This window comes from Palaemon carinicauda, chromosome 11, assembly GCF_036898095.1.
Source record: "Palaemon carinicauda isolate YSFRI2023 chromosome 11, ASM3689809v2, whole genome shotgun sequence".
Lineage (NCBI taxonomy): Eukaryota > Metazoa > Arthropoda > Malacostraca > Decapoda > Palaemonidae > Palaemon > Palaemon carinicauda.
The window spans coordinates 114,314,895-114,340,973 of NC_090735.1; the positions used below are offsets into that span (position 1 = coordinate 114,314,895).

General features: G+C 42.1%; 1 protein-coding gene and 1 long non-coding RNA gene across 7 annotated transcripts in view; one reads left to right on the top strand and one right to left on the bottom strand.

Moving 5' to 3' along the window:
• LOC137650126 (uncharacterized) overlaps positions 1 to 7,908 on the top strand; it is a 43,582-nt gene extending 35,674 nt beyond the window's left edge. The window contains exon 3 of the long non-coding RNA XR_011045918.1: positions 5,095 to 7,908. This is a non-coding gene — a long non-coding RNA (uncharacterized lncRNA). The remainder of the gene's footprint in view (positions 1 to 5,094) is intronic.
• LOC137650125 (transcriptional adapter 2-beta-like) overlaps positions 4,273 to 26,079 on the bottom strand; it is a 174,856-nt gene continuing 153,049 nt past the window's right edge. For 4 of the 6 annotated variants that reach the window (XM_068383264.1, XM_068383262.1, XM_068383261.1 and 1 more), the window contains exons 12-13: positions 16,271 to 16,333; positions 4,273 to 4,968 (exon numbers count right to left, since the gene is read on the bottom strand). In XM_068383264.1, coding sequence (XP_068239365.1) covers positions 4,831 to 4,968; positions 16,271 to 16,333 — 201 coding nt within the window. In that variant the 3' untranslated portion in view covers positions 4,273 to 4,830. The remainder of the gene's footprint in view (positions 4,969 to 16,270; positions 16,334 to 26,079) is intronic. The other 2 variants (XR_011045917.1, XR_011045916.1) reach the window with 1 other exon arrangement.

Below are 26,079 nucleotides of genomic sequence, written 5' to 3' on the forward strand. Positions count from 1 at the left end.
TTGTATGAATCAGATTTTTAGTTAGGCAGATATGCAAGAAATATTTAGCAAAAGGTAAGGAGGTGTATGTTGTGTTTATGGATCTGGAGAAAACGTATGATAGAGTTGATAGGGAAGCAATGTGGAATGTGAGATGGTTATATGGAGATGGTGGAAGGTTGTTGCAAGCAGTGAAAAGTTTCCACTAAGGTAGTAAAGCGTGTGTTAGGATAGGAAATGAAGTGATTGATTGATTTCCGGTGAGAGTGGGACTGAGACAGGGATGTGTGATGTTGCCGTGGTTGTTTAACTTGTATGTTGATGGAGTGGTGAGAGAGGTGAATGCTCGAGTGCTTGGACGAGGATTGAAACTGGTAGACGAGAATGACCATGAATGGGAGGTAAATCAGTTGTTGTTTGCGGATGATACTGCACTGGTTGCAGACGAGGAAGAGAAGCTTGGATGATTAGTGACAGAATTTGGAAGGGTGTGTGAGAGAAGGAAGTTGAGAGTTAATGTGGGTAAGAGTAAAGTTATGAGATGTTCGGGAAGGGAAGGTGGTGCGAGGTTGAATGTCATGTCATGTTGAATGGAGAGTTACTTGAGGAGGTGGATCAGTTTAAGTAGTTGGGGTCTGTTGTTGCAGCAAATGGTGGAGTGGAAGCAGATATACGTCAGAGTGTGAATGAAGGATGCAAAGTGTTGGAGGCAGTTAAGGGAGTAGTAGGCAGTTAAGGGAGAAGTAAAATATAGAGGGTTGGGCATGAATGTAACGAGAGTTCTGTATGAGAAAGTGATTGTACCAACTGTGATGTATGGATCGGAGTTCTGGGGAATGAAAGTGATGGAGAGACAGAAATTGAATGTGTTTGAGATTAAGTGTCTAAGGAGTATGGCTGGTGTATCTTGATTGAATAGGGTTAGGAACGAAGTAGTAAGGGTGAGAACGGGTGTAAGAAATGAGTTAGCAAATAGAGTGGATGTGAACGCGTTGAGGTGGTTTGGCCATGTTGAGAAAATGGAAAATGGTTGTCTGCTAAAGAAGGTGATGAATGCAAGAGTTGATGGGAGAAGTACAAGAGGAAGGCCAAGGTTTGGGTGTATGGATGGAGTGAAGAAAGCTCTGGGTGATAATAGGATAGATGTGAGAGAGGCAAGAGAGCATGCTAGAAATAGGAATGAATGGCGAGCGATTGTGACGCAGTTCCGGTAGGCCCTGCTGCTTCCTCCGGTGCCATGGATGACCTCGGAGGTAGCAGCAGTAGGGGATTCAGCATTATGAAGCTTCATCTGTGGTGAATGGAGGGGGAGGGTGGGCTGTGTCGCCCTAACAGTGCTGGCCGAACTCGGTTGGGTCCCTTGTCAGGCTGGGAGGAACGTAGAGAGGAGAGGTCCCCTTTTTTGTTTCATTTGTTTGATGTTGGCTACCCCCCAATATTGGGGGAAGTGCCTTGGTATATGTATGTATGCATTTTTTAAGACTTCTCTGAGTTTCTATGTTTCCCTTTGTATATTATCTTTGACTACACTCTTGTTATTATTAAGGGTTTTTATTCGTGTTTTAACATCTCCAATGGTTGGTTCTTCCATTTATATCTCTGGACCAATGAAAAGTATCTGCTAACACAGGACCAGCAAAAGGAAGCATTTAAAAGGTGGCCTAGACTATCTTCTAATGCCATAAATTCCTTGGCTAACCATGTTACCTTGCCTCAATGTAGAAGATTAAAGAAATGGAGTTAGAATAGGAAAGGTTCTATGGAACACTTTTCCCTATAGAGCATCCGATTTTACTATGTAGCATGCATCTCTATTTCTGGGCAAAAAAATTCTTTGAAAAGGCCAAACTACTTAAAAATAAACGGCTGAAAAGGCAGACCATGCTAGATTCTTATACTTATTCTCAGGATAGAGCTACTGAAATCTTATTAAGCTACAAAATTAGATTCTGACTCCTCTTTGCCAATATCTAAACCAGATGGGGACTGTGCAGAATAGTTTCGTCAAGAGAAGCTGGTGGCATCACTGATTGAACCCCTCATGGTAAGCTTTTTCTCGCCAACAGAAGCTTGACATTATCAGTCACCACAAAATTATACAAGAACTGATCATCGCTAATTTATACAACTATTGTGTTGACAATTCAAGTTTTGTTAGAAACTATAGAAAATGTGGGGGTTAGAAATATTGCCAAAAGTTACAAAAGTACTATGAATAAATGCCAGTGTCACCAGATATGGGCATAACTGTTGTCTTGCCAGGTTATAAAGGCTCTAGACAATAGGAAACTACTGTGTTATTAGCTAGGCTACAACCCTAGTTGGAAAATTAAGATGCTATAAGCCCAAAGGCTCCAACAGGGAAAAATAGCTCAGTGAGGAAAGGAAATAAGGAAATAGATATACGATATGAGAAATAATGAACAATTAAAATGAAGTATTTTAAAAACAGAAACATCAAAAAGATATTTCATATGTATACATAAAGACTTAGGTCAGCCTCTTCAACATAAAAAACATTTGCTGCAAGTTTGAATTATTTTAGTTCTACCAATTCAAGTACCCAATTAGGAAGATCATTCCACAACTTGGTCACAGCTGAAATAAAACTTCTAGAATACTGTGTAGTATTGAGCTTCATGATGGAGAAGGCCTGGCTACTAGAATTGACTGCATGCCTAGTATTACAAAGAGGATGGAAACTGTCCGGGAAGATCTGAATGCAGAGGATGACCAGAATTATGAAAAATCTTATGCAACATGCATAACGAACCAATCGAATGATGGTGCCAGAGATTAATATCCAGATCCAGAATAAACTGGTACCTAAGTAAAGAACTTTTATCACTTGACTAAAGTCATTGATTACAGCCAAATTTACCTTGAATAGGAACCATAATCATTGTTAGTGTCAATAGATGTACATTAGACATTTATGCAGATATGCTAACAGGTAGATTTGATATCCCTATGCTTGATGAAATGGGAAAAAATTGATTCCACTAGACCTTCCCCAGAAGATCCATGAATTCATAAATTATAAGTGCTAATTGTAGATTCATCTAGGTCATAATATAGCAATCAATTTCAACAACCTGACCTACCTCTGAAATGGGATAACCACAAGATTAATTATAGAGAAAATTAACACACCAAAGCTAACAGTTACCTCCTTTTTTCTTCCACCAATTAATATCCCTATCTCTTTTATTTCAGGAATCCCTGTTCTTTTTAAGTGTTCAGTCCCTAAACCAATTCAGCATTTCTTCCCATGACATATTAGGCAGATGCTATGCAGTTGAAGCTCTCCAATACCCAATAATTCCGCGTGCCCATAAAATCCGCTTTTAACACACGCAAGCAGAAATATCCTAATGAATGACTAAAGGGCAGATTTAACCAACAGGAGTACAATGAAAATGCAATCTGAGCAGACATATGAGTGCAGTAGTGGCTAATTGGCTTAGCCAGATCCTCATATGGTATCAACTAGATCCTCAACTGTCTCTGAGAGACCAGAGTTTTACTGTAAAAGGCAAAATTTGTTTTTAATTTTTGTTGAGAAGCTTGCACTTCGGAGATTATAGCTAATTCTTGGTAATTTCTGTACTCTTGTTTTGATTAAGTGAAACTGCACCAAAAATCACTATTGGGTTTTTAAAACAATATATGAATAATTTTGTGAATGAAACTAGTTTAGCCAAGGATTTTTAATAAAAAAAAATGATAAATATCCAGGTACATAAATTTGTATAAAAAATTCTCCTTACTACTAAAATAATAGTTTCCTTATAGATGTGCACCTTCTAACAAATCATGAAAGTAGACAAAATATGAAAAAAATTATATACATTGGTATCTAATGATAAGTAGTATAAAACCTTTAAATAAATTGTACATTTATTTCGGTGTTCAAGTAAGCCTATGATCTTTAAGACTAGAAAAAAATATACTGTTGACCTCTTTCAGCCTTACAACCCCTAACTTTAGTTATTGACACTTTTGATTTTGTTTACTGTAGAGGCTGTAGAAAGTTATTAACATTTAAGCAATATAAAGCGTTTATAGCCTTCTTTACTAAAATTATTAAACACCTTAGATAAAAAAAAAATATTCTTATGAAAATAAAATATTATGGAAAGACATCCCTTGTGTAGACTTAAATATATTCTCATAATAAATTGCTACAATATGTTTAATCATACCAATACTGTAGTTTATGGGTCAAATATATATAGTCAAAGAAGGTGTTAGTACAGCTTATCAGCAGAGTACCAAAGGTAAATAAATTGCTTTTCATGATCAACCAATAAAAGCTAATTTAATTCTGAGCAGAGAGTATAAAAAAGAAATCTGACTAGAATAGAGTCATTGTTAATTAGGAGCTCTTGACTTTTTATACCTCTCTTTGAGTCTCGAGAATCATTTGTAGAAATCAAATACAGTCTGATGCAACCTTAAAAAATACAACCATCACCACAGTACAAAGACTCCATTAAACTAAAAGAATGCATGTATGCCTTAAGATCTTGGCTAAGTAGTATGTAAGCAGACTTACCCAGCAAGTTATAAATGCCCATTAAGATTGTTAAGAGGTGGTTTCTTTTAAGAAATCAAGTACATAATGTTATTTTACCAATTAAAAACATCTAATTTTATCAATAAAAAAGTATCTTTTATGACTTTTAACAAATGTTCAAATATTCAATCACCATGGCTTGGTTTCTTATAATACTTATCACAATAAGAAAAACTACTATCATGATAAAAAAAATATCAAATAAGAATTGACATTCCATAAAAATCCAGTAAAAATGTTTGGTTGGGTTTTGTACCCAAACTTAAAGATGGTCAAGTAAAAGAAATCCATCCTGCTTGGGTCATGAAAGTGGTGATCAGTCTCTGTGTATGGGAGTCTAGTCCCTGGGGACAGCATACACCACCTCGTGTTGCTGGGCTCACACCTGCTTGCTGCTTGTCACCTTCATCCTAAGAGGGGGGGAAATCCACATAAATATGTTATATTGGGCAAAGCTCTAGAATAATGAATGAATAACACTTGTAGAAAAGTTGAATGCATGGTATTTCTTTATTCATCAAACTTTCATGTTTCAGGTTCTCCCAAACTAAATCACCCATCCCTAGCTCACTAGGATGAGGAGATTGCAGACGCTGCTAGAACCTACAGAGCTAGAGTGGATCTTGAACTTGTGTCCAACAGATTACTAAGCAGGGACATTTCCAAACAGACTACCACAAATGGAGTTGTACATTAGAGGTACTGTAATGCTACCCCAAGGTGTTAAATTTTTAAATCTGTAAGCAATTTCTCTACTACACACACAAACACACTCGCACGCTATACTAAAGTTTGGTATACCAGTTAAAATGCCCTGTTAGGCATAGAAAAAAAAAATATAGAAAATTATTTCAGTTTTGAGTTTGAGTAGAATGTTCAAGCAATTCATAGAGAATAATTCAATCTTTTTAGGTTATGTAATTATGTGCATACATATATGGGTATATATAAATAAAAAAAAAAATGTTGGTTGAACATTCTACAGTACCAACACTCATAAGTTTTGAGGTAATGACTTAATTTTCTTTATGTTACAATGAATCCAATAAACCTAAAGCCAAATTTCTCTAATCTGGTCTAAAAACAAAATCTGTACATTAACAAGCCTCACGTTTGGAAATACTCAATGGTCGGAATTACAAAACACTCGCTAACCATTTGTAATCCGATATTTGAAAATAAATTTGTTTATAAATGACTGGTTTTCAAAGAATTTTGTATTTTGGAAATTTCCATAATATTTCCAGATCAGTATTCTCTGAAATATCATTGAGTGGTTGCCTAAACATTCATGACAGTATTGATGTTACACTGATTAAATAACCTACCCTTAAAATAAAAATGTTTAAAAGTAAAATGTATTTTTCCAAGTCATACAAACACGAGTCCTTTAATTAGCGAGATTACTTCAGCGCGAGCTGGAGTCGGTCATTGAAATGGAAGACAAGCAGTTATCCGACTGGAGAGGCTACGGGCTACCTCCCAGTCGGCTCATCACTCACTTGATACTTCAGCCCAGGATATATATATATAGTAGTAGTAGTAGTAGTTTAGTTATTATAAATACAGACATTTTGGATTTTTTTTTTTTCTAAATTCCATTTTTTTTTTAAATCTTCATAAATTTCAGCTTCTATAAACACACTGAAAACTTTCAAGGCAAAATGCACTTTTACTATAGACTCCTTGTGTGTAAGGCCATGAAAAATTTCTAATCTGAACACACTTTAATGTATGTATTGCATGGCCAGGCTACACTGTTGACAAATCTACTTTATATATCCAATTACTGTGACCAAAAAGTACAGCTGCAATTAAAATAAATGGTTTTAATAACACTGATGTTTCATTTACTGTATCCAATAATAATGATTGTAATGTTCACGTAATAGTATCCTAAGAAATAAAAACACACCAAACATATCTTTTTCTATTGTTTTATTCTTGTAAGGTTTTCAAGAATACTGGCTTTCCAAATCTACTGATTAAGGCAAACTACAAAATGATTGTTTTTCTTTTGCTAAAAGTTATTACATACTTGACCTATCATTTCTATCTCACCATATGAAAGTATTTAGTTCTTAGTAATATTACTTCTCTTATTTCATTCATTATTGATTTTAATGGTACTGCATATCAAAGTTTAGAGAAATTTCATCCGTTGCCAAAGCACAATCATTTTAGTTTTTACCTTTACGATGCTTGATTACAAAGCTTAGGAAATTTATGAATATTTCTTCCAATTCTTTAGGTAGTTTTGTACAATTATAATTTGTAAGAACTGTGGTAACTTTTCTATTGTATGACTGTTGAAATCCAAACAAGAAAAGCTTTTGTTTTCTGAATGCTTCCTGTGCATGAAAAGTGATTTGCTAATGTATACCAGCATAGAACTACACTAAAATAGCCCTTGCATAATCACGAATAGACTAGAAACCCAAGTACCTCGGTGGTGAAGTGAGAAGCAAGCATATCTACGTCTCAAAGCAGGGTGGGGGAGAGTAATGCCTCATGTAGGGAATGTTGCTATTTGCCGAGAGTAGTGTGATTATGCATGTTAACATAAAATCACACTAAAACTAAATTTAATTTTTAAAAACATCTAGTTTTCTTGGCTATATAAACCCGAGTTATAACACAATCCGAAATAAAGGTTAGAATCACAATCTTAGTTGGCTGGCTGAAGAAAGAAAATGGAGGGGCTAAAATCAAGAGGAGGAGCAGCCTTTTTTAGGAAAATATCCCTTGGGTGTGACATATGACACCATGTGCTGTACTCATTGGTAGGATAAAACTATGATTTTAACTTCCATATAGTTTATATTGGTAAATGTCATTTCTGGTATGTCAAATACCCTTGAACCAGGAATGTTTTCACATACAATACAGGTCATTGTAAGGAAGGTATTAAACTCATAAATCGAGGTTTATAAATTATAGTTCTGAGCCAAAAAGTTTACAGATTAATTATTATGATTTGTATACCATTTCCTATTGCTGTATGCATAAAATTTAAGGTAATGTTTACTATTACTAGTACAGTAATTTGTAGGAGCATGATAAAACATTCAGACTTGTGGGCCACAGCTAGAGTAATGTAGGTAAATTACATGTAAAAGATCATAACTAAATCTCAGATTTTTCCTATTGACTATTACCATAAAATTCTTTTTAAAAATTGTATCTTATATCAAAATAAATGATGGACATCATATAAATCCTGGAATTATCATAAAGGTTGCATGTAGTATAAGACAAAAGCAATGCAAAGTGCTGCCTATATCGATATTTAATACTGCTTAGAATCAACTTACAGGGTAGTTATATTGTCATATTCTTGATTTCTTTAAAAATACAAATTCCTTATTTCATCAAAAATACAAAAATTACCTAATTGTAAAATAACCTTACATACAATTAAAGTTGTGTTAATAGACTAGCACAATTTAACTTGTTAACTTTTGTAAAGCAGTAAAATGACAAATTCGTAGATAATTTGTATTTTTCCTAACTATACTAACCTTAGGTATTTAATAGGGGTATTACTTTTGGCGTAGCTGAAATGACGAGCCATTAATTTTTAACGAGGCTTAACTACCCACACCACTAGTTAGCGGGGGTAGGGAGGGTAGCTTGCTACCGCTCCCCCTCACACACCTGTGATTGAGCTCACTTTGCTTGGAGGTAGGACTTCAAAGAGATATGGCTGGCGGGCAAGTTTGGTTAAATAGCTAAGGTTTGTATAGTTAGGAAAATACAAATTATCTACGAATTTGTCATTTGTTCCGTAACTGGAATACAATCCACGCTATTTAATAGAGGTGACTCACCCATTAGAAAGGATGGACGTCCCAGCCAGCCTGGCTTTTTGGCTTTGCCCGGGGGCTCCTTATCTGAGTGTTAGCACTCAAGAAATAAGAAGCCCCTGCACCTCGCTAAAACCTTGCTACGCACAGTCTGCGGCCTACGCAAACTGTGTGTGAAGGTATGTAGAAGTGTGACTCGTCCTAGAAAGTTGTTCTAAAGTTCTTTAGATGAAAAACTGTGTACTAGCACTTTTCCAATACCACCTCGTCAGGGTATGGGGACGTAACAGCGTTAATCTTAATACTAGGTACACAAGGGAGCATGGTTTACCTGCAGTGGTTTGAGGTCAGCTATGCAGAGAACCCAGGATGATACTTTCCCCAAGAGAGGGGATGATGAAGAAAAGAATAAGGGCCAGTCAAACCTTTTCATTCATGCAGACTTGTGCAGCCACCACAGGACCGATAGAAAACGTATTGAGTCTCCTGTGGGTCACGTCTTGCAGGTAGTGGGATGTGAACGCGCTTTGACATTTCCACAACCCAGCTTGAAGAACCTGCGTCACTGAATAATTTCTTTTGAAGGCCAGGGACGTAGCTATGCCCCTGACATCATGTGCTCTGGGGCGACGTGATGGAGGAGGGTCTGGATTCAGTTCAAGGCCAATGACCCTGCGAATCCATGCTGAGATGGTGTTCTTGGTGACCCTCCTCTTAGTCCTTACTCTGCCGACGAATAGTGCTGGCACACGAGGACGGGCTGCGGCTGTTCTCTTGAGGTAAAGCCTCAAACTCCTTACTGGGCAAAGTAAGAGATGGTCTGGGTTATCTGTTGCAGTACGGAGACTACCTGGGATCTGAGTCTTAGCAATAAACTCGGGGACGAAGCTGAACGTTACCTCTCCCCATCCCCTTAAATGGGCGATGTCATATGAGAGACCATGAAGTTCGCTGACTCGCTTGGCCATGGCTAAAGCTAGCAGGAACACCGTCTTTCAAGTCAGGTGGCGATCTGTTGCCTAGCGTAATGGTTCATAGGGAGGTCTCTTAAGAGACCTGAGAACTTGAACCACATTCTATGGGAGAGGTCTCACTTCTGACTGTAGGCAGTTAAGTTCATAACTCCGTAGAGTAGAGAAAGTTCTAACGATGAAAAAATGTTCATTCCTTTCAGTCTGAAAGCAAGGCTTAAGGCTGAGCGATAGCCTTTTACTGCTGAGACTGATAGGCGCAATTCTTCACGCAAATACACGAGGAACTCTGCTATTGCTGGAATAGTGGCATTGAGTGGAGAGATACCCCTTCCACAGAAGACTTTTCACTTTGCCTGGTAGACTGCTGCTGATGATTTCCGCAGATGTCCAGACATCCTAATCGCAACTTGTTGCGAAAATCCTCTCTCAGAGAGGAAATGCATGAAGTCGTAGCAAAGCTACGGCTTCGTGGAAGATGTTGGCGTGTGGTTGTTTGAGTAGATTTTGTCGTGGAGGGAGTTGTTGGTGGCTCCGTTAGGAGTTGCAGAAGGTCTGGTAACCATTCTGCGGGATTCCATAGCGGAGGTATGAGGGTCATTGAAAGATTGACCGATGTTCTAGTCTTGTTGTCCTCCTCAGACAGAACGGGGGAAAGGTGTAAACGTCGATGTTGTCCCACCGTTGTTGGAAAGCATCTTGCCAGAGAGCCTTGGGGTCTGGGATTGGGGAACAGTACAGCAGGGGCCTGAAGTTCAGGGCCGTTGCGAAGAGGTCCACAGTCAGGACTTTGTTGGCTACTAGATGATCCAAAGACCACTTGGTACTCACTATCTGAGATGCTCTGCTCAGGTTGTCGGCGAGCACATTCCTTTTGCCTGGAATGAAGCGTGCCGATAGTGGTATCGAGTGGATTTCGGCCCATCTCAGTATCTCTACTGCTAGATGGGATAGTTGCTGCGAAAAAGTACCTCCTTGCTTGTTGATGTAGGCCACTAATGTGGTGTTGTCACTCATCACCACCACAGAGTGACTTGCCAGGTACTGTTGGAACTGTTGAAGGGCCAGAAAGATGGCCTTCATCTCTAGGAGATTTATGTGGAGGTACTTTTCTGACTCTGGTTAGAGGCCTGAGGTCATGTGGTGCAGCACGTGGGGCCCCACCCTTTTTTTGAAGTGTCTGAAAACAGCATCAAATCCAGGGGGAGGACGAGAAGGTCCACTCCCTTTCGTAGAATCTCGTCTGTCACCCACCACTGGAGGTCTGTCAGTTCCGCAGGTCCCATGGGGATCTGGATGTCCGGGGAGTCGTGTGCTTGATTCCACCGGGACTTGAGTCGCCACTGGGGGATCTTATCCTGAGGCGACCATTGGGAACTAGATGGGCCAGCGATGAAAGGTGACCGAGGAGACCTAGCCACGATTGGCCTGGAAGTTCTTCTCGTCTGGGAAAAGGTCTTGCGACCTTTCTCAGCATTGCTATCCTGTCGTCAGATGGGAAGGCTTTGTGGGGAATGGTGTCTACAATCATGCCTAAGTATACCAGTCTTTGTAGTGGGAAGCAGAGAGGACTTCTCGAGATTTACCATGAACTCGACAAAGTCTCAGAAGTTTGTCTGTGTTGAAGAAGGGTTGACACCGAGTCTGCAAGGATCAGCCAGTCGTCCAGATAACGGAGGAGATGGATGCCAATCCTGTGTGCCCAAGAATATACTAGGGTGAACACTGGTGAAGACTTGTGGTGCTTTGGAAAGACCGAAGCACAGCACCTTGAACTGGTATATTCTGTTGTCCAAGCTGAATCTTAAGTACTCCCTTGAAGACGGATGGACTGGGATCTGGGAGTACACGTCCTTTAGGTCCAGTGTGCACATGAAGTCTTGCGGTCTTACTGCTAGTCAGGCCGTGTCTGCCGTCTCCATGCTGAACGGAGTTTGTTTGACAAACTTGTTCAGAGCTGAGAGGTCGATGACTGGTCTACAGCCTCCAGATGCCTTCTTTACATGAAAGAGTCAACTGAAGAAGCCTGGGGATCCGTCGAGGACCTCTTGGAGAGCGCCCTTCTTCTACAGGGTCTGGACTTCTACCTGAAGGGCTTGCCCCCTTGCCGATCCCATGGCAAGGGAGTTCAATGACACTGGATTCCTGGTCAGGGGAGGTAGAGATGTTATGAACAGGACGCGATATCCTAGACTGTTCACGGAGATTGTCCAGGAATCAGCCCAAGTTGCTTCCACCTGTTTGCGCAACTCTGTAGGCATCCCCCCACTGGTGGAAATGCAGGGGAACTGCCTATCCTAGTATTTGCAGCCTCGGCTGCTCCCTCTAGGATTTTTACCTCCCCCTGGAGGACTTTTTGCCAGGGCTTAGACACCGTTGTCTTCGCTGCAGTTGTCGTCGTAGTGGTCTTGGTTGGACGGGACTGTTGTGGTGCTGGAGGTTTATAAAGCTTAGATGTTAAAGCCCTATGGAGGAGGGAGTCTTGATGGGACTTCCTCCACCTCTCAGCAGCATGTTCCACATCCTTAGGCTTGAACAGAAGAGACTCCTTTATGGAGGAATGTCTGAGCCTATTGATCTCAGCGCTAGGGACCTTCCAGTGGAATTTCTTAGCTACTGCATCCTGACATTTCAGGATGGTATTTGCCCACAAGTTCGAGACTTGGTGGGCAAGAAACTCGATCGTGCAAGTACCTGAGAGAAGGAAAGTGTACATAGCTTTCCTGGTACGTTCCTTGAAGAAATCCTCAGATCGTATCAGGATACCTAAGGTCCCCAACCAGATATCAAGCCATGAAGTAGCTTGCATAGCACACTTCGCGACCTTCTCCTGGTTGAGGATCTCGGCTGCCAAGAACGAGACCTGCCGGTTGGAGTCTCTCTCAAGAGGGACTCCCCTATTTAGCTCTTCCCGCGAGTGGTGAAGCGGGAGAGCTGAACAAGGCTCCTCCAGGATCTCGAAGTACCTCCTCTGCTATATGCCAGGAGGTGGGAGGAGCTTGTTCGTGGCACCGGAACGGTTGGAGGAGGACATCTCTGAGAGCTGCTGGGTAATCTTGTCCCGGGTACTCTTTACCCCTTGAGACCAGGGCAGGGCTGCACTGGTCTTAGAGGGTTTTTGAGTACCAAAGACGCGGTCTAGGACCGTGTCTTTGCCCTCTCAAGGGGGGATCCCCGGGTTTGAAATCCTGTTGAGAACCCTCACTAGAGTCACAACCTGCCAAAATGCATGTTCTGACTCCTGCTGATCTCCTCCTGTTGTAGGACTTGTAGCGAAGTCTCCTTCTATCCCCAAAGGCTCTTCTTGGGAAGAGTCGCGGACATTCCTGAGTGGCTGGCTGGCTCCATCCTAGCCCTAGTGGAGGACTTTGGCAATGTTTTGGAGTCTTTAGATTTCTTCCAGGGAAGGATGTAAGATCCCAACATTGATGAGTGTGGCATGTCCCTTCTATTCCCAGACTGTGAGGAACTCTGGGCTTGAACAGAGGTTTCCTCCATTGGTGCGTTGGGGTAAAATCTCTCTTCGTGTGGTTCCCTTAGTGACGGGAGATCTTTGTCCGAAAGGGATGGAGAGTTAGTCCGAGAGATAGGAGGAACTTGCCTTGATGGTCTGAGTGGAGTCAGTTTCGCCCTCGGGGAAGTGACCGCATCCAGAACTCCTCTTGTCCTCTTCAAAGGGGTAGAGGAAGCCATGGTTCCATGTCTTAGATCAGAGAGGACAGGCTTGAGAGCCTGGGTTACGGCTCTGATCAAGGCACTGAACCAGGGCCGTTGGCTGACAGATGCACTGTCAGACATACCCCCTGAAGAGAAAGGGACTGAAGGTTCCCTGGGAGGAGTTACTGGAATGGGTGGTTTCACCTTAGGAAGTAGCTTAGGGATCCTGAACCCCTCTGCATGTTTCCCTTCTCCCACAATGCGCTTACGGGGAGGGGAATGAGGCGATGGTGACCTTGCCGGACGTTATTCCTTTTGGTGCGCATGGTCGCGCGCGGGAGAATATTGGCGCTCACATGAGGGACAGTAATGGTGCTCGCGGACGGGAGAATATTGGTGCTCGTGCGCGGGCGCAGGAGAATCACTATGTGCGCACAAATGTGTTCGAGCACGTCTGTCGAAGAATTAATGCGTGTGCAGGAGAAAGATGGCGCGCAGGTGAGCGCAAGGCTGGTGAGCGCTGGCGCGTCGGTAAAAGTTGGCGTGCAGGTGAGGGCAACAGGGTTGTTGCCTCACCTAGGAACTTGTGTGCAGGAGAGTGATGGCGCGCAGGTTTTGACTGGCGCGCAGGAGAGCATGATGTGGGGGGTACATGTTGGCATGCGGGAGAGCGCTGTTGCGCAGGAGAACGTTGGCGGGCAGGTAACTGGCACGTAGGTGAATGTTGGCGCACAGGTGAGTGCTGGCGCGCAGGTGGGCGCTGGCGCGTAGGAGATCGTGGGCGTGTAGGCGCTTTGGTGCAGGAGAGCGTTGGCGCGTGTGCGCATGTGGGATATTTGATCTTGTAGGCGTATGTTGGCACGTAAGCGTGTGAGGTTGTTGCCCTGTGTAAGGGCGAGCAAGATGGGTGGTGTGCCACAGTGTTGTAGCCTGACGAGCTTCTAGTGACTGCTGGTCAGGTTGCGTGGGCGCGTGGTGCGCACTATGATGGCGCGCAATAGCGCACTTAGGTGGAGCCTTGTTAGGCCCATGCAATATCAGCGATGGAAGGTCGGCAGGTCTGTTGGATGGATAGTCGACATGCCCTTTAAAAGGACGACCATCCACCGAAGGAGATCGCGAACAATCTGCAGAGAGATCCAGGACCGAAGTCACAAGACTTGTTGCAGGTGCAGTGATGGACGATCGGTCTAGAGGCTCCTCTGCGGGGGACTGCATAGACGACGTTGAACCAAGGGGGCGCCTCCTCACTGCTGGTGAAGGAAGGCCTCTAAGGCGAAGAGGAAGGCGAGCCTTCCAACGGATGCGCCCTCTGGGGGCCGTTGGATCAGCAAGTTGACCGTCAGCAGTCCTCCAAAGAGGAGTCTGCAAGTGAACTCCCCCGAGGGAGAGAAACACTAGCAGGAGTGACTGATGATGAACTTAGTTTCCCCCTTGGAGGATGGTCAGGAAAGGGGGAACTAAGCCGTCAGCTACCGTAGAGTCTGGAGTGGCAGAGATGGGTGACGCCGCATGAGACACCTCTGACACAACAACATTGATAAGAGACAGAGGATCTACCTCTGACGGTGACGACGACTGCTTGACAGAAGCACTCATGCAGATGTAGTCAAGCAAAGTCTCCTTGGAGGGCGAACCCGTGAGCCCCAAGGAGGACCAAATCTGGAAAACAAAGTTAGTGACAAGGCCTCCCCGGGGGGAGGGGTGGTGCTGCTTCACTGGGGGAAGCAACGTCATCTCTCGAGACCCAGGGTTGGACAGAAATAAATCGGTCTACGCTACTACTCGACGGTCTCTCGAAAGAGACCGACCGAGTAGGAGCTTCAGAGGAGGTTTGGGCGACGGAAGAAGGGGCCTTGTGTTTCTTTTCATTCGAAGCAACCTTCGAAGGAGAAACATCCCGCTAGACTTCTTCCGCCTTCACAAAAACCTCTCCCACTGGAAGAAAAAGACTCCCTACACTCATTACACTTGTTAACACTATCACACCGTTGGCATCTGCAAGAAGGAAAAAGGGCGTGAGGATCGGTCTCGAACGCCGACATGAATGTTCCACAGGGGCAGTCGGGAAGACAAGGGCAGGTGCGCATGGTCGCAGAAGCCAACTTCACGTACACAGTGAAAGAGAAAAGAAAAAAACAAAAAGCATTAATGGCTGCCAATTGTCGGCGAGGATGAAGAGCGGCAACGTCCGTTCACCATCTGAGCCGAAAGCAAAGTGAGCTCAATCACAGATGTGTGAGGGGGAGCGGTAGCAAGCTACCCTCCCTACCCCCAGTAACTAGCGGTGTGGGTAGTTAACCCTCATTAAAAATTAATGGCTCGTCATTTCAGCTATGCCGAAAGCAATACCTCTATTAAATAGCGTGGATTGTATTCCAGTTACGGGACAACATTATTTTCTTATCACACTTTTACCAAATTCTTTGGTTCAGTGTAAATCTGATGTCAACCCTCCCCCCCCTTTTTGAGGTGCAGTAATTGTTTATGCTTGGAATATAATCAATTTATACTTTTATTCATGGTACATAATAGTGCTAATGTACCACTATGGTGAAAGCATACAGTCCTTTATTCAATAGCATTTCCAAACTAAATAAAGAGCTCTTGCAGTGCTACTATTCATTAGATATATATATGTAAAAGTCATAATGAAATGAGGTGAGAGGTGTCTATGCAATATAAATTGTGAAGTTTTAAATCAACTTCTTCTTAGTACAAAAACCACTATTGGAAATTTCTTCTATAATTAAGTCTACTCATTGCAAGAAAAGGACAAGTTATTGGATGTATTTTCTTAGGCGACAAAACCATTCCTCTTTATAAAAAGTGTATGTTAAATAACTGAAACAGATGTAAACATAAGTCATATTAAATAACTGCACACAAATGATCAGAAAGGACTATTTAAAGCATCATACTCTTGAAATTTAAACCAATAATTTGAAAGACTTGTGGCTTTGTAATTTGGATAGTACTATGCATTTGAGAATCATGAAAATAATTTGCCCAACAAACGAATGGTATAAAATCTTTAATTGGGCTTGCATTACTACTGCAAAGCTATCCTTAATGTGAATCACATTAATATACAAACAATATCTCTAATACCTAATATCTAACTATGTCCCAGAACAAGTTTTGAACATGTTGGCTAAATACAACTGTAACAGTAATGTAATATTATTTTTTCATGATTTTACCTTTCACTGTCCCTTTCAAAGTCAAAATGTAACTCCCACCAATCATTCTGAACTAAAAATCCAGGAGCTACTCACCTTTAGCAAAACAGCCTTGTAAGCAATGTACTGGGATGGTTTGATATTTGATGAGGCACACAACTGTGGAAAAAAATCATCTTTTAGCAGAATGATATTAACAACATCTACAAGCCTAGTGTTCTTGTAAAATCATTTACCCTTATTATAAAAAAAAGTAGCACACATTATGAAAATAAATGAAAAGTCCTTTTGTAAGTGGCCTACAGGAACAAAATGAAATTAAAGACCTTTTCACTACTTATGTTATGGCTAATAAAAACTACTGTATAAATAGCTAACTGACCGTAGAGGCTGTGTTATCTTAAAAATTGTGGTGAAAATGGGTTGCAAAGACCCACCTAATGTCAGAGGAGTTTTCTAATGTGCAGGATTCATCATAAATGACTATTTAGTGAACACAGAAAACGAAAGTGCCAGTCACAAGTCTAAACAAGTATTTAATATCCATGAAAACAATAGTACCTGTCATCAGTCTTAGCAAATATTAGTGAACAGAAACAAAAGTTCCTGTCTTGGCAAGTACCCGTTGAACACAAAATAATTGTCCCCTGGGTTTTTTTTTTTTTTTTTTTTTTTCAAATAAATAAAAACTCAACCTCCCTTGAGGTATGGCAGAAAGTGCTTACTTGCTCTTTTTGCCGTTCTCTACATGGATACCCCAGTACCTCAACTAGTAAATGAGTTCTGTTCAAGATATTGGTTTCAAGTTAGTTTGTTGGCAAGTCTATAAAGTATTTAGTCTAGACATCTTTGTAAATGAAATATAACTTATAACATACATCCTTATCCTTAAAAAAATGGCATTTCCTTTAGATAGATTTCAAATTTAAACTTTAAAATCGAACCTTCTAATACCTTAGGTTAGGTATGAAACACCAACCAATGCTGAAAAACTGCCATAATTTTATTACCTTATTTAACTAAAAAAAAACACTATCAATATTATTATTAATAGCCAAGCTTCACCCCTGGTTGGAAAAGCATGATGCTACAAACCGAAGGACTCCAACAGGAAAATTAGTCCAGTGAGGAAAGGAAATAAGATTAGCAAATAAGATATATATAAACGAGGCTAATTCCAAAAGTAAGGTCTCCAAAATATTTAGAAATCACTGAAACGTTTGTCAATAATGTTTATATAATTTTTTAAAGTATGAGCATTCATCTATTTTTCTATATAATTGCCATCTTGGTCGATGCATTTTCGTAGATGCTGTGGCAGTTTTTGTATGCCCATGTCATACCAGCCTGCCGTCATGTCATTGAGGAATCGTTGAATCCAATCTTTTACCTCGTCGTCATTGCTGAAGCGCATTCCAGCCAAATGTTCTTTCAAAGGTGGTAGTCACTTGGTGTCAAGTCTGGACTATAGGGTGGGTGGGTGATGATGTTCCAGCCAAACTGTTGCAGGAATGCAAGGGTTTGACAGGCGAGCATTGTCACGGAGAATGCTTATGCCTTTGCTCAACATTCTTCTTATTCGGTTCTGGATCACCCGTCTGAGTTTTTTCAGTATCTCACAGTACCTGTCACCATTTATTGTGGTTCCCGAAGCCATGAAGTCGACCAACAATACCCCTTTTTTTATCCCAAAACTCAGTTGCCATGACTTCACCAGCAGCAGTGATAGTTTGAATTTTCACGACTTGGGCAAAGAGGAATGCCACCACTCACGGGATTGTTGTTTGGTTTCCAGTGTGGAGGGGAATGGCCAGCTTTTGTCACCCGTGACACTCAAATTCAGAAATCTTTCATTTTCATCTACATGGCGGAGAAGAAATTCATGGCAGGAGTAAAGTCTTTGGGATTTGTGGTCTTCTCTGAGCATTTGCAGAACCCATCTTGCACAAACCTTTCGATATTGCAACTTTTCCATCAAAATCCTATGATTACTGCTTCGTGAAATCTCAGGAACCAAAATGCAGCGATCACCCAGAGTTCTCCACAGATTTTCACGCAGGATTTGCTCAACATTCGTGACTGTCTCATCAGAAATTAATGGGATCCTGCTTCCTTCTTCATCATGAATTTCAATATGACCAGTTGGAAACTCCCTACACCACTTTGCGAACATTTTTTACATCCATGCATGACTCGCCATACACTTCCATTAACTGGTGATGAATTTCAATCGGTTTAATGCCTTTTATGTTAAAAAACTGAATAACTGCACGAACTTCACATTTGGCAGTAGCATTAATCAGGAGCTCCATCTCAAAAAGCAGCCAAGCAGATACTGAGTGGCAACGAAGTGTGGGCAGAGGTAGGCGCATGTGCAACAAACATGAGTGTTTTCAAATCTCGCATCGACAGTTTTCCAGCGTACCAAGGGATATGGAGACCTTCCTGCTAGGAAAACTAGGCAAAAGGCTAGGTTCAATGCTTCCTCATTGACACGCCGGCAATATTGTACAGTACGCCATAGTTATACAATAACTAACACAGCGCATACAAAAATGCATCCACCGAAATGATGATTATGTAGAAAATTAGAAAAATGTTAAACTTGAAAAATATGTAACCATTATTGACAATTTACTTTTCAATGATTTATAAATGTCTTCGAGGCCTTACTTTTGGGATTACCCTAACATCTATCCATCTATCTATCTATCTATCTATCTATCTATCTATCTATATATATATATATATATATATATATATATATATATATATATATATATATATATATAATATGTTATTTTTATTACTAAAATAAATTTTTGAATATACTTACCCGGTGATTATATAAGCTGCAGCTCTGCTGCCCGACAGAAAAAACTCTACGTTCGAAATACGCCAGCGATCGCTATGCAGGTAAGGGGTGTTCATCAACAGCACCATCTGTCGAGCAGGTACTCAGTACTCAAAGTAAACACAGAACTCAATTTTCTCCTCGGTCCACTGGGTCTCTATTGGGGAGGAAGGGAGGGTCCTTTAATATATAATCACCGGGTAAGTATATTCAAAAATTTATTTTAGTAATAAAAATAACATTTTTCAATATTAAATTTAGCCGGTGATTATATAAGCTGATTCACACCCAGGGGGGTGGGTAGAGACCAGCATTAATTGTTTACATTATTATGAGCTAAGTATTTTGTATTTCATTTTAGCAGTTATTCAAAATAACAAACATAAAATAAATAAGTACCTGGTAAGGAAGTCGACTTGAACAATTACTCTGTCTTTTTTTAAGTACGTCTTCCTTACTGAGCCTCGCGATCCTCTTAGGATGCTGAGCGACTCCTAGGAGCTGAAGTATCAAGGGTTGCAACCCATACAACAGGACCTCATCAAAACCTCTAATCTAGGCGCTTCTCAAGAAATGACTTTGACCACCCGCCAAATCAAGTAGGATGCGAAAGGCTTCTTAGCCTTCCGGACAACCCAAAAACAATAATAAAACATTTCAAGAGAAAGATTAAAAAGGTTATGGAATTAGGGAATTGTAGTGGTTGAGCCCTCACCCACTACTGCACTCGTTGCTACGAATGGTCCCAGAGTGTAACAGTTCTCGTAAAGAGACTGGACATTCTTAAGATAAAAAGACGCGAACACTGACTTGCTTCTCCAATAGGTTGCGTCGATTATACTTTGCAAAGATCTATTTTGTTTAAAGGCCACGGAAGTTGTGACAGCTCTAACTTCGTGTGTCCTTACCTTCAGCAAAGCTTGGTCTTCCTCATTCAGATGGGAATGAGCTTCTCGTATTAACAGTCTGATAAAAAAGGATTAAGCATTCTTTGACATAGGCAAAGATGGTTTCTTAACTGAACACCATAATGCTTCAGACGGGCCTCGTAAAGGTTTAGTTCGTTTTAAATAGAACTTAAGAGCTCTTACAGGGCATAAGACTCTTTCTAGTTCATTTCCAACCATACGATAAGTTTGGAATATCGAACGATATTGGCCAAGGCCGAGAAGGCAGCTCGTTTTTGGCTAGAAAACCAAGTTGTAGAACATGTAGCCGTTTCGGATGAGAATCCGATGTTCTTGCTGAAGGCATGAATCTCACTGACTCTTTTAGCTGTGGCTAAGCATACCAGGAAAAGAGTCTTTAAGGTGAGATCTTTCAGGGAGGCTGATTGTAGCGGTTCGAACCTGTCTGACATAAGGAATCTTAGTACCACGTCTAAATTCCAACCAGGTGTAACCAAATGACGCTCCTTCGTGGTCTCAAAAGACTTAAGGAGGTCCTGTAGATCTTTATTGTTGGAAAGATCTAAGCCTCTGTGACGGAAGACTGATGCCAACATGCTTCTGTAACCCTTGATAGTGGGAGCTGAAAGAGATCGTTCTTTCCTCAGATAAGAGAGGAAGTCAGCTATTTGAGTTACAGAGGTACTGGTCGAGGATACGGATACTGACTTGCACCAGTTTCGGAAGATTTCCCGCTTCGATTGGTAGACTCTAAGGGTGGATGTTCTCCTTGCTCTAGCAATCGCTCTGGCTGCCTCCTTAGAAAAGCCTCTAGCTCTCGAGAGTCTTTCGATAGTCTGAAGGCAGTCAGACGAAGAGCGTGGAGGCCTTGGTGTACCTTCTTTACGCGTGGCTGACGTAGAAGGTCCACCCTTAGGGGAAGTGTTCTGGGAACGTCTACTAGCCATCGAAGTACCTCGGTGAGCTATTCTCTCGCGGGCCAGAGGGAAGCATCTAGCGTCAACCTTGTCCCTTCGTGAGAGGCGAACTTCTGCAGTACCTTGTTGACAATCTTGAACGGAGGGAATGCATATAGATCTAGATGTGACCAATCTAGGAGAAAGGTATCTATATGAACTGCTGCTGGGTCCAGGATTGGTGAGCAAAATATTGGGAGCCTCTTGGTCATCGAGGTTGCGAAGAGATCTATGGTTGGCTGGCCCCATGTGACCCAAAGTCTCTTGCATACATCCTTGTGGAGGGTCCATTCTGTTGGAATTATTTGTCCCTTCCGACTGAGACAATCTGCCATGACATTCAAGTTGCCTTGGATGAACCTCGTTACTAGTGATATGTCTAAACCTTTTGACCAGGTGAGGAGGTCCCTTGCGATCTCGTACAACGTCAGAGAGTAGGTCCCTCCTTGCTTGGAGATGTACGCCAAAGCCGTGGTGTTGTCCGAGTTCACCTCCACCACTATGCCTTGAAGGAGAGACCTGAAGCTTTTCCAGGCCAGACGTACTGCCAGTAGCTCCTTGCAGTTGAAATGCATTGTCCTTTGACTCGAGTTCCATATTCCCGAGCATTCCCGACCGTCTAATGTCGCACCCCAGCCTACGTTCGATGCGTCCGAGAAGAGAACGTGGTTGGGAGTCTGAACAGTCAGGGGAAGACCCTCTCTTAGGTGATATAGTCCTTTCACCAAGTCAGACAAGACTTTATCTTTTCGGAAACCGGGATCGAGACCGCTTCTAGCGTCTTGTCCTTTTTCCAGTGAAAAGCTAGATGGTATAGAAGAGGACGGAGGTGTTGTCTTCCTAGTGACACAAATTGATCCACGGATGACAGCGTCCCTACCAGACTCATCCACAGCCTGACTGAGCAGCGTTCCTTCTTCAGCATCTTCTGGATGGATAGCAGGGCTGGGGGCTGATCGTCTTGTTTAGCAACGTCCTCATCAGATGGTTCCTCATCCGAAACTGATGAAGAAATGGCAACGGAGTGGGCAACGTCTGACTCGCTGAATCCGGTCGCACTGGTGGATGCGTGACGGAGCCAGACGCAATATCATGGAACTGCTGCACAGTCTGTGAACTGTCAACAACCATGGGTGCGCGAGGAAGCACAGCGTCAACCCGAAACTGTCTAGACCGTCTGGGTTGTGCAGTCAACACCCTACCGGGTTGCTGAGGTTGACGCACTGCGTCACAACAAGTCACCTCTGCTGGTTGTTGAACGTCCTGAACGTCAACAACCACCTCCGAGCGTCGCTTAACGTCAACGTGCGGCTGGCAACCTACACTGGGTCGCATCGGTGGAGGAACCACCTCAACTGGCAGACGCGAGAAGGTTACCTCAGCGTCAACAGGGCGCACAACCGACCGGTTGGAAGGTTGTTGGCCAGAAGGTTCTTTTCCGCATTAAAGTCCTCTATCAAGGACGCAAGCTTGGACTGCATGTCTTGCAACAAAGACCACTTAGGGTCTACAGGAGCAGGTGCGGCAACAGACGGTGTGACTGCCTGATGAACCGACCGGTTGGAAGGTTGTTGGCCAGAAGGTTCTTCTCCGCATTTAAGTCCTCTATCAAGGACGCAAGCTTGGACTGCATGTCTTGCAGCAAAGCCCATTTAGGGTCTACGGGAGCAGGTGTGGCAACAGACCGTTTACCATCCCTGAAAGCCTTGTTATGCGTGACATAATAGTACAGCAAAACTTCAAAGGCTCGACAAAAGCTGAGAAGTTGACCTGTAAACCACTTGGAGCGTCTCCTGGCTAGGCGCCAGGGAGAGTCTACCAGAATTGAGAAGTCTATCTGGGCAGAGGCATGAACTCCCAAGTCGAGAACTTCTCTCGTGTCATATCAGACTCTCGCTCTATAAACCAGTTTAAAAGAAGGGAAATCAAAGGCTGTATCCCCCAAACTCCTCCTGGTGAAAAAACCAGTCGCCTAGCCAACGTAACGCTCTCTAGGAGAGCGAGAGAGCACTAGCTTAAAAACAACGGCTTCGAAGTAGCTAGGCCTAGTGTAAGTTCTGACGTTTAGGCGAACGAGGAGCAGCAGTTACAAGATCCGGACGAAGATCCTTAAAAAAAATCATCATGATTTAATTAAAAGTCCAAAAGAGGCTAAGCAGCTTAAGGCTCCTCTCCATCTGACAGAGTCCTCAAGGGAATATCAGTAGGAGGGAGAACAGCAACTTCCTCATCTACAGGAACCTTGTCCGATAAAAGCCGAGTCTCTCACTGGTGCATTAGTAGCGGACCAGAACGCAACGTCATGTAACTGCTTGACAGTCTGTGAACTGTCAAAAACTGAACTGTCAACCACAACAGGTGCGTGAGGACGTACAGCGTCCACTCGAGACTGCTTTGACTGTCTAGACTGAGCAGTCAAAACAACTCTAGAATGCGGAGGTTGACGCACCGCATCAAAACAAAACAACTTAGACTGTTGTTGTACCTCGCGAACGTCAACGGAAGGTTCCCTGCGTCGCTGAACGTCAACATGCGGCTGGCAGGGTACACTGGAACGCATGAGTGGCGGGACTCTCTCAGCTGGAGTGCGGCAGAAGGTCGCCTCAGCGTCCACAGGATGCACAACCGTGGTTGGTTGTAGGCTAGAGGTTGGTGCAGTGTCAACCTTCTCCGCACGAAAGTCCTGCATCAATGACGTTAACTGAGGCTGCATGGTCTGCAGCAAAGACCACTTAGGGTCTACAAGAGCAGGTGCGGCAACAGACGGTGTGACTGCCTGATGCGGTACCGCTTTGCCTCTCTTAGGAGGTGAGCAGTCGTCGGAAGACTGCAGCGAGTCTGAACTGACCCAGTGGCTACAACTGGGCCGTTGGACTTGCGCGGAAGGGACTGACTTGCGCTTAATAAGCCGCGAGACCTTGGTCCCTGGTTTCTTACGAGAAACCTCTTCCGCAGACGAGGAAAAAATGGGCTCTCTCGTCTTTGTGTGGGTGGGGCGATCTTGGGTAGATACACCCGAAACCACGGAGGGAAACGTCTGTTCGTTGATCAAGGCCTCTCGAACCCATAAGTCATTCGACATTACTTCTCCCCTGGGCTTGGGAGCTTGCAAGAGGTCCCGAACTAGGTGAACGACAGGTACGAACAGACGAACCCTCGGACGCAACACTGTAACACTTTGCGCATATCACTTTATCATTTCGATTTTCTGTTTTGCACTTATTTCACTGAAATCGAAACTTTTACTGATTTCTACCTGAAACACGCAATTCTACCCTTCATTAAAAGGTAGTAATTGCGAAATCAGTCGTATAATGCAGCTCATTAATACCAGCAAAAAACAGAAAACATAAATTAAGATAAAAAATTCAGTGGCTGGGAAAGAGACTAAACACTAGTTCATATAAACTACGTTTTCAATCTCTCACCGCACATAGCCTGGGGACGAGAATAAAAACCTAAAAACGTTTTATCCTTCCTCCCCGTACAGAGACTAGGAACGAGAGTAACACGAGAACAACGTTACCCGCTTGAACGGAACGTTTTCTCTCCTCTCTCTCCCTCCGTCTCTATCTCTCTCTCTCTTTCTCTTGATTCCGCACCTAAGAGAAGAGCCCAATTATATTTCGTCAAAAAAAAAAAAAAAAAAAAAACTGTTATTTGACTAAAGGAAAAAAACTGAAAGGTTTTTCAAATAAAAAGTTCCTTTAAATTAGAATTTAAAACATTTAAGTTAAGAAAGAAAGAACAAAACGTTAGAATCGAGTTACTCTTACTGCAAAGTGAAACCGTGATACACTCTCTCTCTCTATCGTAACGATAGAGCGCATGTTGAACGTCCTGAACGTCAACAACTGCGTAGCATAAAAAGCTAAACGTTAGTTCATCTTTGAAAACAGTACGAAGACTATCAAAGAAATTCTTTCATAAAATATTACAATTAAAAAGTTTTAAATTCTTTAAAAGCTAATTACGATATAAAGGGCTCAACGTTGATTAACTTCGATTCCAAGTAAGACCGCCTACTATCAGGAAAGGTCGCATATAAACACAACATTAAAATCTTTATATGTTTATAATGAATGGAAAGTTAATCGAAGAGGCCTAATAAAGGCGGAGAGGTATAAAATATATAGATCTATAACGTGATAAGATAATTACTAAAAACCTAAACACACTTCCGTCTAAGGGAAGGGTCGGCCATTTAAAAGTGAAAGAAAGTCCATACTCTCTTTGTCACCATAATTAAATCTATCCAAAACGAGTTCAAGTTTTGAGATGAAGATAAAACACCTGCATAGCGAAAGCTCAAAACTAGAAATGTGTACTTCACCAAATATGTGAAAACCAATCCAGTAAGCAACAGCGAATTTAGTAGGTCTTGCCGGTGGCACGACAGAGAGAAAATTGAGTTCTGTGTTTACTTTGAGTACTGAGTACCTGCTCGACAGATGGCGCTGTTGATGAACACCCCCTACCTGCATAGCGATCGCTGGCGTATTTTGAACGTAGAGTTTTTTCTGTCGGGCAGCAGAGCTGCAGCTTATATAATCACCGGCTAAGTTTAATATTGAAAAATATATATATATATATATATATATATATATATATATATATATATATATATATATATATATATATATATATATATATATATATATATACTCTTTTTATTTATCATTTTATACATGTATAGGAATCACTTTCAATAGAGGGTATTTTTCATTTTGTTTTTTTAAATAAAATTCCCAATCTTTTCATCTTTGAATGATGAAAGAGGATTAACTTTGAAAAAAAAAAGGTAGTTTTTCTACAAAAATTTTGAGAAAATGGACTTCAAAGTTATTTTTTAGATTGGTTAAATATACCGGGTATTTTAGAATGCATAAGTATGGCCTTTAATGGCACCGAAGGGGCAAAAACGGATATGTTATGCCGCCTAGGGTTAAAGGGGGTGCTAGGAATCCCCGAACACATCCAAAGTTACCAGAATAGTTACAGGTTCATTGGAATGAACTGACGCAGAAGCCTTGGTCTGGGCAGAGTGCCCTTCACAATGTTGTGTATCCAATCAGCATCAGGATCCCAAGGAGTGGATGGTTGGGAGCTCACTCTGGAGGGCAATAGGAGCAAGAAGCCATGAATCGCTCGGGAGTGTGAGCTGTGATGTCATGTTCACAGTAGCTC